The following is a 16,693-nucleotide window of genomic DNA, read 5'->3' as shown; positions in this document are numbered from 1 at the left end:
TTAAAATAACAAATAAACAACAACAACAAAAATAAACCCCAACCATAACCCCAAAGGCAAAATGTGTGGAGAGATGAGTGTAATGATGTGACCTACTTTTCCATGTTATGCTTTACAAAAGCAGATTTGGTTCGATAAAAGCCTGCAAACGTTAACATTGCTTAAGAGAACCTGTAAACGCGTTTGGAAGGAAATGCAACACGAATCAGCCAAGACAGGGCCCGGCAGGAAGGCAGCTAGCGGGAAGGGTCACAGGGACGAGGGCGGGGGCATGGACATAAGGTCACCTGCGGTCTCTACGGGGGCCACATGCTGGATTTGTAAGATCTTCTCCCCACAACAGCTCTTGACAGGACGTATCGCTCCTTCAACAGATTTTTTCCCCTTACAAAGTAAAACAGACTCTAAATCGAATTTCCCAAAGATTTTCTGGGTTTAGAAGGCCTCCCTATATGGTAGTCCCCCCTCATCTGTGGTCTTGCTTTTCGAGGTTTCAGTTCTTTGCGGTCAACCGAAGTCCAGAAGCAGGTGCTCCTCCCTCTGACGTACTGTCAGAAGGTCAGCAGGAGCCCGCCGCTACGTCACAGTGCCTGTCATTCACGTCACTCCATCCCATCACATAGCCATCTTATCAGCTGACGTCATCACGAGAAGGGTGAACACGGTAGAAGAAGGTATTTTGAGAGAGACCACATTCACACAACTTTTATTATAGTATACTGTTATAATTACTCTATTTTATTGTTGTTGTTAACCTCCTACTGTGCCTAATTTATAAATTAAAGTGTATCACAAGTATGTATGGGAAGAAAACAATATATATCAAGTTTAGTACTATCTGCGATTTCAGGTATCCAGTGGGGGTCTTAGAATGTATCCCCCGTGTCAAGGTATGGCATGGTATCTTCCAAAATAAGTGAACAAGAAAAAATATTTTTTGCCCCGAAGCGAGAAGCCCCAGCATGCTCTGGAACCCCAAAAGATACTTAGCTGGGAAACAGCAGGCCCCAGGGTCAGACTCCTCCCAGCTCAACACTGAGCTGGTGACTGGCTTGAGGCTGACTGGTTCACTTGGGTCATGGGGCTCAATTTACAGATTTGATCGCGTCTTTCTTTAGCTAGTTAGCACTGCATGGAGGAAAAAACTTAGGTCCTATAGCCTCAGGTTTCTGCAACATCTCAGTACTGTTTGAGGTTCTACTCTGAGCCCACAGGTGACAGTGTGGGTGGCTCAGCCCTTCGCTGCCCCTGGAAGCATCCCGAACTCAAACACCTATCCTGGTGGTGGCGGGTGGGTAGCACCAGTCGTATATAGACTAGGACAGCACAGTACTGTGGTTGCAATGACAAAGCTCACAGCCTTCCAGGCAGGTTCTTAAGACCACACTAGAACAGGAGACCTGGTCATCTGAGAAGACACGGGGGGACAGAGAGAAAAACATGGGTCTCAGAGACAAGGGCTGAAGGAAACACGAAGAAAGGGACAGACATGAAAATAGTCATGAATGAGAAAGCTAGAGAGAGAGAGAGAGAGAGAGAGAGAGCAGAAAGGATGTTAAGAAAGGAGAAGAGAATCCTCGAAAAATGTAATCTGCAGCAAAATCTAGGCCAAAAAGAAAACCTGCCCTTTATCAACAGTTGACCCAGAAGACGAAGGAACGCAATGTGGACATTTTGGAGCCTCTCAGGGGGGACATGAGTTTGCCAACCACCCTGAAGCAGCTTGATGGTTACATAATTGCATCATTAGGATGTCCAGTTCAAACCCCTTGTATTAATGTTGAATTAGGCTTCCCAATTTAGTATGTTAAAACAAAACAAAACAAAACAAAACACTACTCTCCCCCCTCCCCTACCCACCCTCTCCCCAGACCCACGAAGAAAACTTTTAAAAATTTAAAAAGAAAAAGGCAGCTCTGGGCAATTCACTTTATCTTCCCCCCACCCGCCCCCCCTCCCCCCATGAAAAGGAAGATGGTAACAAGTACAACAGAAGTTAGAGATGAAAAATGCCCTCGTTGTGATTTGCTTTGTTTCGCATGTCTGAGTGTTGGATGCAGTTCCGTGTATGGGGTTGGTGGAGAGACTTGGGTGTGATGTTCCTTAGATGTATAGGGAAGTGGGTGAGCAAAATCAGTGACTCCGGGTGAGGGACGGAGTGCAGGGCCCAAGAGGGAGCCCCATGAACTGGCTGCCCCACAGTAACTATCACAGGCTCTTAAAAAAAAAAAAAAAGTTAGGAAGGAAGTCTCAGAATGTCCTCAGGTGTCCCATTCCCCCGTCCCCAAGCAGGCTGCGACCCGGGCCTCTAGCCCAGGCTGGTGATGTTGGCACGGCCACCAGGGGGAGCCACAATGCGCTGGGTGGTGCGGCGGGGAATGTTGTCGTCAATCTGGGCACCTGGAGAGGAGACAGGGGTGGGGGTCAAAAACAGTCCAGCGAGTTCCCACGAGGTGTCGCGAGGTCCCGCTCTCAACCAAAACAGCACAGCCCAGGAGAAAAAGGGCCAGGCCCATTCTCCGTCCCTGTCTCAAAACCTCACTGCAAGTTTAAACTACAAAAAAGGGGGCCGACCTAAAATGGCCAAAGCAATCAGCGACCCTGGAAAGCACTCCTTGCAAAAGCTCATGGAGTCCCTTACTTGAAAGAGTAGAACTGTATATAAAATAACACTGTTTCAGCTTGTGACTGACTGAGACTACATCCTGCCCGTACCCTCATTAGTCAGACTGAACGGGGCCTGCACTGCGAGCACGGCCCTGCAGGACCGGGCCCTAAGCAAACCACAACCGTACCGGACAAGCTGAATCCAGACTGGTGCAGGTTCCGGACAGGTGGGGCCTGCTGCTTGGCAGGAGACGTCTTAGCCGAGGAGGCCGGAGTGACTGTCTTGGGTGTCACAGACACCTCGCACACAGGTCCGTCGTAAAGGCCACGAGGAACCCCTCTCAGTTCTGCCAGCTACAAAACACAAGAGCCCCCTGACTCAGGCCATCTTCAGAGGGCGAGTCTCCCTGGCGACTCTCCAAAGGGGTGGGAACGGCGGTCAGGAAGGGTGTATGAGATGTAGGGATAGAGGGCTTCCCTTATGGACACATACGGCAGGGACAGATGTCAGTGAGGAGCCAGCCCCCACTGTTCCAGGCCACAGTTCCCACAAGGGAGACCCAGGGTAGCTGGTTATGCTACAAAAACTAACATCTCTTACCACTGTCCCTCCCCTCCCCCCCCCCCCCCCCCCCGCCAAGGCACTTTAACTTACACCCAAGGCCAAAACTCCACAAACACATCATGATGAGATTTGGTCTCACATTCAAGATCTGGCCGCCAACTTTCCTTTCAATCTCACTCTCTGTAATTCCCTCACAGCTCCATCCATTCTCTGCCTAATAGTCCCCAAGCACCAGTGCCTTATCATGCCCTGAATACACTCTACATCTTCCATGCTCATTCTAATTCCCTTGGCTCCCTTCTCTGACTTCTCAAACTCCTACCTAACCCTCAAAACCCAACTCAAAATGCCCTCTCCCCATGACACTTTCCCCTAAGACTCCACAGCTGTGGCTGCCTCCTCTGAACCTCACTGCACACTTCTCATCCCAGCACATACCACAGTCTTACTTCATTCTGGCTGGCTATGGACACACACCTGACTCATCCACTGGTATTCTGAACTCCAGAAATAAAAAAGATCATGTGTCCCTTATTCCTGAGCCACCCCCTCCTCCACACCCATCTCAACATTCTAACTCAAAGTGCTCAGTCAGCATGTATGGAATTGAACTTAGCCCATAATAAAAACAGTCTGCAAGATCAAAGCTACTCACTCTGCTCCTCGCCTTGATACGCTTGTAAACAAAATCAGGGAAGGGCTTCCGGGGGATGTAGCGCCCAGAGCCTTCAGTGACATGAAGGGTGCCATCCTCCAGGACGATCTTCCCCTGGCTGATGACCACCAGTGGAGAGCCACGGCACTCCATGCCCTCGAAGATGTTGTACTCGAGAGACTAGTAAGAGAGAGCGCATTAACTTTAGCATACACCCTGCCCAAGATCTCGCAGACAAAAGAAAGGCCCAGAGATGAAGTCCCTGTCCTGACTGGCCACCCCAGCAGGCACTTAATCTCTCTGTCTCGATTTCCCTGTCTGGAATACGGAATCATCTTTTCCTGCCTCTCAAAAACCTGGGGGAAAAATACTTGAGCAGAAAAACTGTGTGGAAAAAAAGCATGAGGGTTTGTAAATGCTACACAAACATAAAGGAAGTGATTCCCTGTATTAGCAGCGACTTCGTCCTCATTGACTTAAGCACCCATCGGGCTAAAATCCTAAGATCTTCTCTGACCAAGTTCTAAATTTCGAAATGGGCCATCCACGAGCAGGTTTTCCCACTGGCGGTCCTAATTTTCCAGTCTGTTAGCGACGTGGTTCAACGGCAGTCCCTGAATGGAAAGCCTGTGGGAACTCGAGCCAATGCTTTCAATAAAATGTTGGTGTCTCGTTAACTTCCAGAACCACACGGCTACCCTTTTAGCGTCAAGCTTTGCGGAGTGACCTACCCGTGCATCTTCTCGGAAAACAGGCGGGATCTTCACGTGCACGTGAGTCTGCTGTTGCAGAAGAAAGCAACAGAAAAGAGGAGGCACTAGTCCACGTGCCATAGGCCCAAGCCCCAGCTTCGGCTCACCCCGTGCTCCTTCCCCAGGTACCACAATGCCCCGCGCTTCTTCCTGCCTGCCCTGTTCACGGGCACGAACAGCTGTGGCTGGAGAGTTCACAACAGGAAGCTCTCACCAGAGAGAAAGAAAGAAAGCGTGGCCTTCTGGGGAAAGTGAGACAGCTTATCAGCATTAAGGAACCAGTCTGCGGAGAGAGCTATAACCGGACAGTGCGGTTTAGGAGAACACGTCTGCCTGGCGCAGTGGCTCGGAAGGATGGGGAAGGCCCGGGCTGGCTTCACAGCTCGCATTCAGTGTCAGGATGCCGTGGTGTTAATTGAAAACAGCAAGGAAAGGCTGTTGGCACTGTTCTGAGACCCCCAAAGAATCCTGTGGAAGCTACCCAAGGAATGAGGCAGAGACGCACCTGCAGGGGGGCGGGGGGGGAGGCTCCACATACGCACTCCGGGACCAGAGCGTGTGTCCCCAAGTCTGGGACTGTCTTTCGCCCATTTGAAGACACTCTTCCCTGGAATCAGTATGTTTCTCACAGCAACGGAGCTATGCAACCCTTTGTCAGTCTCCCCAGAACTGAGCTCTGCCAGTGGGATCTGGCTTTGCTTTTCCCACTGGCCCAGGGGAGGACACACTGAGGCCATTTTACATTAAATGTTCGGCGTGGCATTTTTCTACACCACTGTGGCAGAAGGAATTCAATGTGCGGGAGGACCGGCTTGCAGCTCCTCTCCTCAGGAGCCATTTTTGCCTGCTCGGCACCCAGTGCCAGTGTTGAGACTCACAAGAGTCTCTGTCCCCCCTTTCTCCAGGGCAGATTCACCTCTTAGTTATCCTGTGTGAAGCACAGGTGAGCCCTAGGTATCATAGTCTATCTGTAAAGAAGTCTTGTAGCAGACTCAAAGCAGTGTCTCTTCTTTCACGGTGGTATACAAACCCAGGGAACAGCTTCAAATCGAAGGCATCTCAGATCTAGTGAAATCCAGGAGTTGTGTGTGGAACTCTGAGCAGATCACTTGAATCCCGTCTCACAACTACAGGTTCTCCATCTGCCTGTCCCCTGCGGCTTACATGGATATGACTACACAAAAGTAACATATGTGTATAGCTCACGCTGTCAGAATCCTGTCATCTCTGAAGTGACCTTCAGACAGGCTGTGCGTCATCCTGAGGGCATCGAGCCCCATCTTTTACTCCACAGCTGTGTCTACACTCTAACAAGCTCCTACTGGAGGACTGGCGACAACCCTGGGTTCATATATCCCAGGTCTGCCACACCCCAACTGTGTGACTTTGGACAAGTCCCTTACACTCCTGAGACTCAGCTCCAGGGATAAAGCCCGCCCTGCAGGACTGATGCCAAGATTGAAGGAAATAAAATGAACAAAAGCATCCAGCACAGTACTTGGCACAGACTAGGCATTTAGGAAATGTTCACTCATCCACTGTCTGGTTTTTTTTTTTTTATTGTCCTTTCACAGTAAGACTGCAAGTTCTTTAATGACAAAGCCATCATAAGACGCCTATGTTGAGTATAATTGCACGTAGATGACACATCACAAATGCCTAAAAGGGCTTTGAGCCATTCCCCCATTTTTAAAAGATGGGAAGAACCAGCCCCATGACGTAGCCCCACGCTACGTCACTTAAAATTAACAAGCCCAATGGTCCGATCCCAGCTCAGGGTACACAGAGGTACACCCTCTGTCAATCCGCGAGGCAGTGAGGCTTCGATGCTCACCAGGTATAAACATTTTAACCTACATCCAACCCTGGCTCCCTAAAATGACTCATCTGGCTGGATGCCTGAAAAGCCTAAGCAGAAGCTTTAGCAATGGGGCTCAGTTAATAGTTAGCTAAATGCTCCAAATTAAAGCTAATTAGCCCAGTGGCATGAAACACTGTATTACGCAGGGAAAGCCTCTCATTTGTATTCTCCCAGATGATTAATGCTGCACAAATGTGTTTAGTGTGGACTCTCCGAATCAGGTGAGGACAGAACAGAGGCACTTTCCTTCCACGGGGTTGCCTGGAGGTAAAAAGTAGGGTAGTGCTATTGCTCCGGAAAGGTTTGGCAGTGATGCATCTTCTCGAATCATCTCTCCGTCACATCCTCTCTTCTGCCACGGTCAGGGCTCCACATGCAAACTCCTTAGGTAGGTCATCCACAGCTTAAATAACGAGCCCAGTTCGCCCACCCCCCTCTGCAGAAAGGACTGTCAGGTTGGGGAAGCATTCCCTCCATCTAAGCCTGGCCAAGAGGCTGCATATGCAGTCTGGTAGGGAAGAACCCTGGACAATTTGGGGCTCTAATTCACAAAATAGCTATGTAGCTTCAGACCGGTCACTTCAGTTCTCGAAGCTTCCGTGTACTATCTTCCCACTACGTAACTGGGATCATGGTGCCATGTCTTTACTGAGAAGGCCCCATGAAGAGTAAATGGGACTGTGTTGTTAATGCAGATGAACAGGTAAGGTTCACTGGGCAGGACCCTAGGAGCTCTGCCCGCAGAGGCCATTCTGGACCCCCAGGAGGTTGTGATCTAAGTTACAAGTAGGTGTGGCTGTAACGCTAAGCAGTGGCTTAAAAGAATAAAAGTGCCCAGTGGGCATCTGAATGTTTGCTGCGGGTCCCTTGTGGCAGGCACCGCCATGAAAGGTACTGCCCCCAACCGTTAAAATGGGACGGTGCCTGACTTCTAGAAGCTTCTGATGTCCTGGCATGACTTTGGAGGCTCTGAAGGTCTACAGAGAACTCTACCTGTAAAGAACTCTAAAATGCTGAGAAGAGTGGGGCGCCTGGGTGGCTCAGTTGGTTAAGCGACTGCCTTCGGCTCAGGTCATGATTTCAGGGTCCTGGGATTGAACCCCACACATCGGGCTCCCTGCTCGGCAGGGAGTCTGCTTCTCCCTCTCCCACTCCCCCTGCTTGTGTTCCCTCTCTCGCTGTCTCTCTCTCTGTCAAATAAATAAAATCTTTAAAAAAAATAAATAAATAAAAAATAAAAATAAATAAAAAATAAAATGCTGAGAAGAGTGACAGTCTTACTGTCCTGACCAAAGATAAGACGATAACTTCTTTTTTTTCTTAACAAATTACAAGTTACAATATATCCTGGGAAAAAGTTCATTTCTATCACAGCGAGCTCTTTCTGGGACTGTCCCTGCCTCAGTCCCTTTCTAGGACTCTAATTCATTCAGGATTGGGTCCATGCAGTTAACAGGACTTACACTGTTGTGCGTCTTGGCAGAGATGGTTTTAACGCTGTCGGGGTCCCAGATGACCAGGTCAGCATCGGATCCCACAGCAATGCGGCCTTTCCGAGGGTAAAGGTTGAAGACTTTGGCTGCATTGGTGCTGGTGACAGCCACAAACTGGTTCTCGTCCATCTTCCCAGTGACCTGAGGAGTAAGAGACACACACACACACACACACACACACACACCAAAAGGAAGTTAAAAAGTTGAAGGGTGGAACAAACAATGAATCATGGAACACTGCATCAAAAACTAATGATGTAATATATGGCGATTAACATAACAATAAAAAATTTTTTAAAAAAAGTTGAAGGGTGGAACACTACTTAGCAAAAATAGGAACACACTTCGGATCCACACAACAGTTTGGATGGATGTTAAGGGCATTGCGCAGAGTGAAAGAACCAATCTCAAAAGCCCACACACCATACAGCTTTATTTCTAGCCCATTCTCAAAATAACGAAGTTATCGAGATGGAGGACGGACGAGGGGCGAGGTGGGGATTCCTCCAGGGGTCAGTGTGACTATCACAGGGCAGCACAAAGGGGGTCTTTGTGGTGATGGAGGAAATCTGGGTCTTGACGGTGGTGGTGGTTACATGACCCTACATATGGCAAAATGACACCGAACCACACGCACACATTGCAATATCATCACTCTGTGGGCTTGGATATGGTGCCATAATCATGCATCAGTGAGACAGGATGAAGGGTACCCAGGACCCCTCTGTCTTGTCTTTGTTAACTTCCTCGGAATCTACAATTATTTCAAAGTGAAAAGTTAAAAAAAAAAAAAAAAAAAAAGGTTGAAGGGGCTGCAGTGCCTCTTCAGGAAACCTCACTCGGCTTAAATGACTGTTCTTTTCATAACCACGGGCCCAGCCCTAGGCTTCCAGTCTGGCCCAGCTCGAGGTCCCAGGCTGGCGTCTGGCTGTCCGTGGCGTGCTGTAGCGGCTAATCCCAGTCTCCTCACAGCCTTCCCTGCAGCTCAACTCTACCGCTTGTGCGTCTCTTCCCTTTAAATACCGAATCTGAGGAAATTTCTGCCTATTTCTGAGTTAGAGAACCCACTCTGAAGCTAGCAGAAAAATGAGCAAAGGAAATGAGCAGGTATTAAGGGAGAAAGAAATACAAATGTCCAATAAGGACATGAAAAAGAAATTCACTGTAATCAGTAACTGAAGAGATTAAATGTAAAACAGATTCACCAGCCAGATCAGAAATACTTCTGTTTTGCTGATGATAATACCACTTTGGACCTGGAAGATGGCATACACCATGGCAGCATAAAATTGGTGCAATCTTTCTGGAAAGAACTTTGACGATATATAGCAACAGCCCTATAGACACGCCCTTTGACCCACAAATACCACTTCCAGAAACTTCTTCTACAAACATCATTAAAGATCTGTCCAAGGATGTGTATACAAGATATTCGTCCGAGTAAAAAAAAAAGAAAAAATCAGAAACAACGTGAATGTTCAAAGAATAACAAATGAATTATAGTCCAGCATTAAGATGGAATCTTCTGCTATAAAGACCAAGTTTTTCAAGTCCATTTAAGGATGTGGAGACATTTTCATGATACACTGTTTTCATAAAACAGGCCACAAAATAGTATAGATGATGCCAGTGTTACACACACACACACACACACACACACACACACACACACACACGTGCTCTAACACAGGCAAAAACTAGCAGGACATTTGCCAAAATGTTCATTGCAGTTATCTGAAAGATGGTGTGATGAGGGATTTTTACTCACTTCCTTATTCTTTTTGGAATAAGGATTATATTGCTTCCATCATCTAAAAAAACAAAATCCTAAGAACCCGAAAACCTGTTTTGTTTTTATGTTTTACAACACTGAAAATCAAAGAGCCCAGAGGACCCCAGAAAGGTCGGTGTACGCTCAAAACAAGCCTGCCAGAAGCCTGCAGTGGGCAGAAAGGCTAACTCCAGAGAGCCCTAAAAGACAGTTTTAAGGAAACTGAGTCCATTTCCCAGAGTGGAAGATTGACTGAGACCATCACCAGGTTGCTAAGAAAGTTTTTTCCTGAGTGATCAAAAAAGTCCTTATTTTAAAGAGTCTCTGGGTTTTTCTTTTTTTTCAGTCTCCCCTGATCCACAGAGGACAACGATAATAAATACATATGTAATATTTAGGAAGAAATGACCTCTAAGCAGCGGTCTTAGATTCCCAAACCAAAAACATATTGTCACACAAGTACCAACTTCTAGAATTCTCTCCACTGCCATTTCAAGGCTTCCATGAGACCCATGACCGTGAGATGAGGAGGCGGGGGCAAGCTGACACCAGTCCACAAGTGAGGCCCGGGCTCCTTACCACAGCCTTATCCCAGATGACGGACATTCGTTCCTCGGTGCCGTTGGTACCTTCGGGGATCAGGGTGAAGTTGTCCTTTCCTACAGCCTTCTGGGCAGTGTTGAATGTACAATGGGCACTGCCAGTGACCTGCAGATCTCCGCTGGAAGGAAAACACACAGCCGGCTTTTAGCTCATCTTCGACGTCAAAGCATCCTTGGACAGATTTTTTTTTTAATTTGCTGAGCCACTGAAAGTTTTTGAAATAGCCTATCCTCCCCCCTCAGGAGACAGGACATTCAGGAGGAAGTGACACGGTACTGAAGCTTCGTTAGAATGCTGTGTATCTAAATCCATTCTGTGAGATAGCTTATCTCAGGGTGACACTGCACCACAGTGGAACCCTTTTGATACCTCATCCCCGCTGGTTGACTTTCAAGATGGCCTGCGTTTTATCTGGAATTTCCCCACAGAACAACGTCAGCATGATAATCCCCCATTCCCGCTTAGCGATCTGTATTTCAAGAACAAAGGTCTCTCTGTGTGCAACGCTGCTTTTGCCCACCAGGCTGTTCCCTGACGGGTCAGTTGGTCTGGGGAGAGGCTGGGAATGGGGGGCGTGACCAGGACGCCAAGACTCACCAGGACAGCAAGGAGTTCAGAAAGTCCGGAGTGGTCGGGTCAGGGCTCAGGGGTGGGGAGGTGACAAAAGCAGCGGCCTTGGCCCAGTTCTTGCTCCAGTAGTGGGAGCCATCAGTCCCCAGGCTGGCGGTGATGGGCTCACCATACACCACGGTTCCTGACAAACAGAAAGACAAGGCTAAGTATACTCACGATACAGCAGGGGAAAGAAACCACCCCGGTGCGAATCAGTACCCGCCTGGCCTCTTGCCACGGGCTCTCACCATCGCCTGCTCCAAGGAGGAGCCAGCCCCCTCCCGCAGGTGAGGACGCCGATAGCCAGATACCTCCTCCAGCCAATGTCACCGATCCAATGTGTGCTCCCCAAGATTCCCTCATTGGGCCCCACTCTTCCCCCTCTGACACTGATGCTTCCCACGTCTACTAACAACCTCCTGCTCAGACTGCATCCAAGCACCCAGTCCCAAATGCCATCTAGACTCGATTATTGGGGTGACCCATGGCATCTCAAGCTTAACCTCACTGCTCACCAAACCCTTTCCCTGCTCTCCCAACATTGCCCCACCGCCGCCCTTTGCACTGCCCCATTCTGGCTCCTGGGCTGAGAGAGGAAGTCAGACATGAGATCAGTGGGCTGAAGGCCTTGAGAACACGTCCACAGCCCTCTGGGTGGGTCCAAGAGACAGCCAGGATCCTGGAGTCATCACCTGAGGGCAGTTGTCCCCAAGAGCCACCAGAGGTACAGCCGACTTGGTAAAACTGAGAAATGAAGGGCCCTGCACAGTTACACTACTGAGATTTCAGTGTTTCCAGAAGCTTAGTCTGACTTAATACATTGTCCGAGAATGTCAATTCTCTGATGCTCACTCGAATCGTGTCTTCCTCTCTGTCTGTTCCAGTGCAACCCAGAAAATCGGGAGTCATAAAGCCACTGAATGCCAGTGCTTCGACACCTTAATTACATTCTTCCCTGGCCCCCCCCACATTCCTTCCTCTCCATCAGGCCTTCTTCCTTTCTCCCCGGCTCATTCCGCGGAGCCTCCCAATCAGAGTTCAGGTTTGCTTTTGCTTTCCCCACGTTCTTCCCCACCCCTCTGCTCATTCTCCACGACAATCGTCTGCCGCCATTCTCTTGCATAAACTCCTCCTAAGCACCCCTTCTGCCTTCAAGAATTGGAACAAACTTCCCAAGGAAGCATCTAATGCCCTTCATTATCCAGCTTCGTATCAAAGTTCATCTCTTCCCCAACACCATCCACAACTCACCCAGTCCTCCCTTCCAATAATCCAATAATCACCCAGTTTTGAATTTTCTGATTCTCCGCTTGATGGGAGAATTCCTGAAGAAAATGAGTCTGCCTGCACACAGTAGGCACTCAATAAATGTGTGTCACACTGATGGAAAGGCGTAATACTTTGTTAGTCGAAGGCATCAGCGCCGGAATTTGACCTCCTCCAGCCTTGACGGCCACCAGGAATGCACCTCTCCTCCCAGCCTCCTCCCATCGTACACAGGGCCGACCCACCCCCACAGCAGTCAGCCACAGGGTTCCCTCTTCTCCAAACACAGGGCCCTCAAGGCCAAACACTTCCCAGTCAGGAATGCACCTCCTCTCCTCTCCCCAGCCTCTTCTAAGGACTTATCTCTTGATAATACACCACAACACCCTCCCTCCTGCGGCTCTAGAGCTGGCTCCTCCCGGCTGCCCCCTCCAGCCTCAGGAATTTCACGGAGGAGTAGCTCTCCAGCCAAGGGAGTGTTCGAGGCCAGGGCAGGCAGCTCACTTGAGCAAATCAGTAACAATCCCCAGGCAGGAGGGCCAGCTCCAGAACCCAGGGGAAAGCCTCACACGGCAGGAAGGCCCCAGCCAGCAAAGGCCAATGCTCAGAATCACCTGGAAGGGCTCCTGAGTTCCTGACCCACTCAAAGCCTCCCAGGCAGGATTTGGTCCGAGGAGCCAGCTTGGCTGCACAAGCGGCTCCAGCTCATCCCGAAGTGGAAAAACACTGCACAATGAGAAGCCCTTAGCAGCTGCCAGCATAAATGCAAATGGCCGAGCAGACCAGCACTGGGCCCTGGGCTCTCACAGGACCTCAGGCTCCCAGCTTTTGGTTTGCACTTTCAGTGGCACCTTCTGACCCAGCCAGGTCTGGAGGTCCCGATACCACCTGAGCACAAAGGGGAGGTCTCTGCCGGTCATTAGGGAACCAAAGGATCCCACCCTAAAGGTTTCCTGGTTCTGTGGACATGAATAGGTTTGAGAGCAGAACGCTCAGAGAATAAGAGTGGTTAGACTGTCTTTGAAAAATCCATGGACAAGCATAAACATTTTCCTGATTTTCCTGTAACTTGCTCTTGCTCATCCTCTCCCTGAAACTTTCGTGCAGGAGCAGCTGGTTCCTGTAACACCTCCTGGATCCCACAAGTGTGAGTGCCCTTGACCGTGGCCTTCATCTCACTCTGTGAAATTCAACGCAGACTGGGGGGCGGGGGGCTCCCGTCCTCTCTGTACACAGGAACACGCACCTCCCCGCAAAGGGATGAACCCAGCCTGCAGCCCCCGGAAAGCACAGAACTGGGTCAGAGCTTCAAGGCCATCACGGACCAGGACCTGCCTCCTTAGACCGAGGCCGCGCAGGACTCCTGGCCCAGGGTCGAGCCAAGATGGGGATCCTGGAGAAGGAGGGAGGCATCTTGTGGCTCATTTCTGCTTTGTCCTGTTCACATTCCAAGGGATTCAGAGATTCTTGCTGGCTTTCGACTAATTTCTTTTCTTTAGCCCCCAAAGACAGGGCAGGAGTTAAGCCATCCTTTAGGGGGCCTCCGCCTCCAGGGAAATGTGGGACCACAAGTGGGGGGCTCTGCCTTCCGGTCTTAATGGCCTCCCAGTCCCTTCCCAGGGCACCTCTCCCATTTTATAAACACTGTACTGGAGGGAGCCGTGGATGAGCTTTCGGACTTCACTCGGGCCACAGACACCAACTCAACTGCGTGCTAGAAAGAAGTACCAATAATAATAATACATCATGAAATAAGCTGAAACGGCCTTTACGCACTCCTCTAAACACACTGCTGACTCTTTCTTGGCGGCAGTCAGACAGACCTTCATGATTTTCTTCTCCAGGCAAAGTCTAAACTGAAGGATGTGACCCTGAGCCAGCCTCTGGCAGGCTCTCTAGGATGGCCGGGAACTGCAAGACCCTGGGGGTGGTGTTTATTCACCATGAGCCTGGGGCCTGAGTGCATTCATGAAGAAGAAATGCGAGGCTGGGGTTCAGAAATGTTTGACAGCTCCCGGCTCTGACAGTTAAGTCATTTCCCATGAACGAGAGCAGGAGGACAAATCCAGGGTAGAAACAATGGGAAACCATGTACGTGTATTTCAAAAGGCAGCCACAAAAGCACAGTAAAAAACCAACTGGGACAGGGACACACACAGCCACTCTCCCTCCCCTCTCAGAGAGCCCAGGCCAGAATTCAACAGCCGAGGGCCTCTCCATGGATAACCCTGTCAGATTTGGGAACCAAGAGCAGTTCCAGTGGAACAGAATCAAAAGTTTTCTGAATCAGTCCTGGGGTTTCTAGAATTACCTCTCTAATCTGATTTAATTTAAAGGCACTAAGGCCTCTATTCCTGGTAGTAAAGAGAGCACTACCAGTCCATGGCGTGCTGGGGCAATAGAGAAGCTCAAAGTATCACCCCTGGATTCTCCTATCAAATACTTCTCATAAGAGGCTAAGTTTGGGTTGACCGTGGAGATTTGATTCCTTAGAACATTTCTGTCAAACTGAGTCTAACGAGACTGGCTGGCTGTTCCTAATTACACTGGACAAAGTCGGGGGAAGAAAAGGACGAGTCCAGGGATTCAAACTCCCAGCCCAAGTGCTGCAGAAATGACACAAAAGTTTCCATGTCTGCCCTGAAAGAGAGCCACATCTCCAGTAGTCTTAGAGTTTAGATGGCTGGAAACCAACCCCAGCGTCTCATCCTGAGAGTGGCTACACCACCACACGGCACTGACCTCCCAGCCTGGCAAGGGCACTGCTTGGGAAGGAAGTCTGCCTCTAGACAGCCTCGGGCTCAAGGCTGCAGAAGCGACCCTCCCGAGTCTCCAGGCCTGCCCACCCACAACCACGAGAGCCGGCTCCTTAAGACCAACCAATCTCCTTCTCTTTCTCTCTCTCTCTCTCTCTCTCCCTCCCTCTCTCTCCCTGTATCTCTGAAGAGCCCTAACCCAGATCCAGATTTTGGTAAGATCTTATGATAGTCACAAGCCAACCCATGTGCCCCTCTTCGGGTCAAGATCGTTAGGCTGTGCATTAGCTTAAGGCTAAGGCTTCGTCCCCAAGTTGGGGTGGTCTTCGCAGGTCCCATGAACGCACGTTTCTCATCACGCCGAATGACCCACAGGGCATAGCAAGTTTTGGCTCCAGTTTGGGTTCCCAGGGTTTAACGTGCCTCAGCAGTCACCAGATGTTCTAAACATTTCTGCATCTGGGTTACAGGGGTGGGGCGAGGAGGATGGAGAAGGCTGTCTTGTCAGACGAGCTTATCAGGCACTGCCAACACACTACCGTTCACACACGGGAGGCACCAGGAGCCATACTAGATTCCATTCGTGGACAAAGTAGAGTCTGAGAGAGTCCATTCTAGAGAAACCCCCACACTGGATCCTCAATGGAAAGAGAGGTGGCCAGGAATCTGGAACTATGGGCTGGATGATCTAGGGCAAGATACTGACTTTCTGCATTTTAATTTCTCTTCCATGAAATGAGCCTATTAAATTAACCAACACCTAAGTTCTTTTGAAGAGTAAAAATTGCCCCAAATATTCTTTTCTGGGCTGTGTCTTCATTTCCTTATCTGCAGAATGGGGTTGATGGTACTCGGTCCTGCTGACAGGCACGGTGCGCAGGGGGCAGCCTGAGCAATGCAGTCTCTCCAGAAGATGGGAAGACGGCAGGTGGTCGCCCTGGGTCAAGTGCACATAGAAAATACTCTCCTTTACATTCATCTCACATCCTCACCAGCCTATAGCTCCTGTCTTGGATTTAGGACCAGCAGGCTTCTCAGTGAGGAGGCACACGGGCACTAATACAACGTAAAATCATGATCTTTCAATCGCTCCCATTGTAGAGAAATGTTGAGTCCCTTTATGCAGCCTGACCTCCCTGAGACAGGTGGGGTGCGTGTCTATAAACAGTGGCCCCTTCCTCCGCGTGTTCTAACCATACCTGGTTTGCACCTCTTTGGTAACACGGATCGTTTCCCATTGTGACTCTCCATCCAAATGTCCCACCCCTACAAGTAAAGGAGCTGAGGGCTGGGACCGTGTCTCGCCTCCAGCGCAAAAGCCCGCAGGATCACATGATAAAAAGTTGGCCGAATAAATGAAGACTCTCTCTCTCCATTTTACAGAGGAAGAAAAGCAGCAGCAGAAGGTTGGCAGTGCCTTAACATGTGCCACCAGGGACCCGAAGAACTCACCTGAAATAGAATCCTTAGCGGAAAACCCCTAACCTGGGTCAGCAGGCATCCTTACTGTACTCCTAACCAATGCTTTACTCTTTAATCATGAGAACAGTGGGTAGGTAGTTAGTATATACGTCTTTACATACATTAGGTCAGTGAGGCACCATCCTCACCCTAAAAGATGAGTCACTATCACTAGCCCCCGCCCTTGCAGATGGGAAAATGAGACCTAGCGATGGTAAGGGAGCTGCCCGGCATCACATGCTAGTGCCCGCGAGCCGGGATTTGATCCAGGACATTGATCCCGGAGCGCAA

General features: G+C 49.6%; 1 protein-coding gene across 2 annotated transcripts in view; it reads right to left on the bottom strand.

Annotated features, from left to right (window-relative positions):
• Window positions 1-1,955: 1,955 nt before the first annotated feature.
• Window positions 1,956-16,693, bottom strand: part of LOC114217417 (dihydropyrimidinase-related protein 2) — a 67,496-nt gene continuing 52,758 nt past the window's right edge. For both annotated transcript variants that reach the window (XM_028114251.2, XM_028114252.2), the window contains exons 9-14: window positions 10,905-11,061; window positions 10,284-10,425; window positions 7,904-8,074; window positions 3,828-4,007; window positions 2,796-2,961; window positions 1,956-2,400 (exon numbers count right to left, since the gene is read on the bottom strand). In XM_028114251.2, the coding sequence (XP_027970052.1) occupies window positions 2,309-2,400; window positions 2,796-2,961; window positions 3,828-4,007; window positions 7,904-8,074; window positions 10,284-10,425; window positions 10,905-11,061 (908 nt within the window). In that variant the 3' untranslated portion in view covers window positions 1,956-2,308. The remainder of the gene's footprint in view (window positions 2,401-2,795; window positions 2,962-3,827; window positions 4,008-7,903; window positions 8,075-10,283; window positions 10,426-10,904; window positions 11,062-16,693) is intronic.

This window comes from Eumetopias jubatus, unplaced genomic scaffold (genome assembly GCF_037043125.1).
Source record: "Eumetopias jubatus isolate StellerSeaLion01/CBP00866 unplaced genomic scaffold, mEumJub1_p1.0 scaffold_2, whole genome shotgun sequence".
In the NCBI taxonomy this organism is placed as follows: Eukaryota; Metazoa; Chordata; class Mammalia; order Carnivora; family Otariidae; genus Eumetopias; species Eumetopias jubatus.
This window is presented reverse-complemented; position numbering and strand designations above follow the sequence as displayed.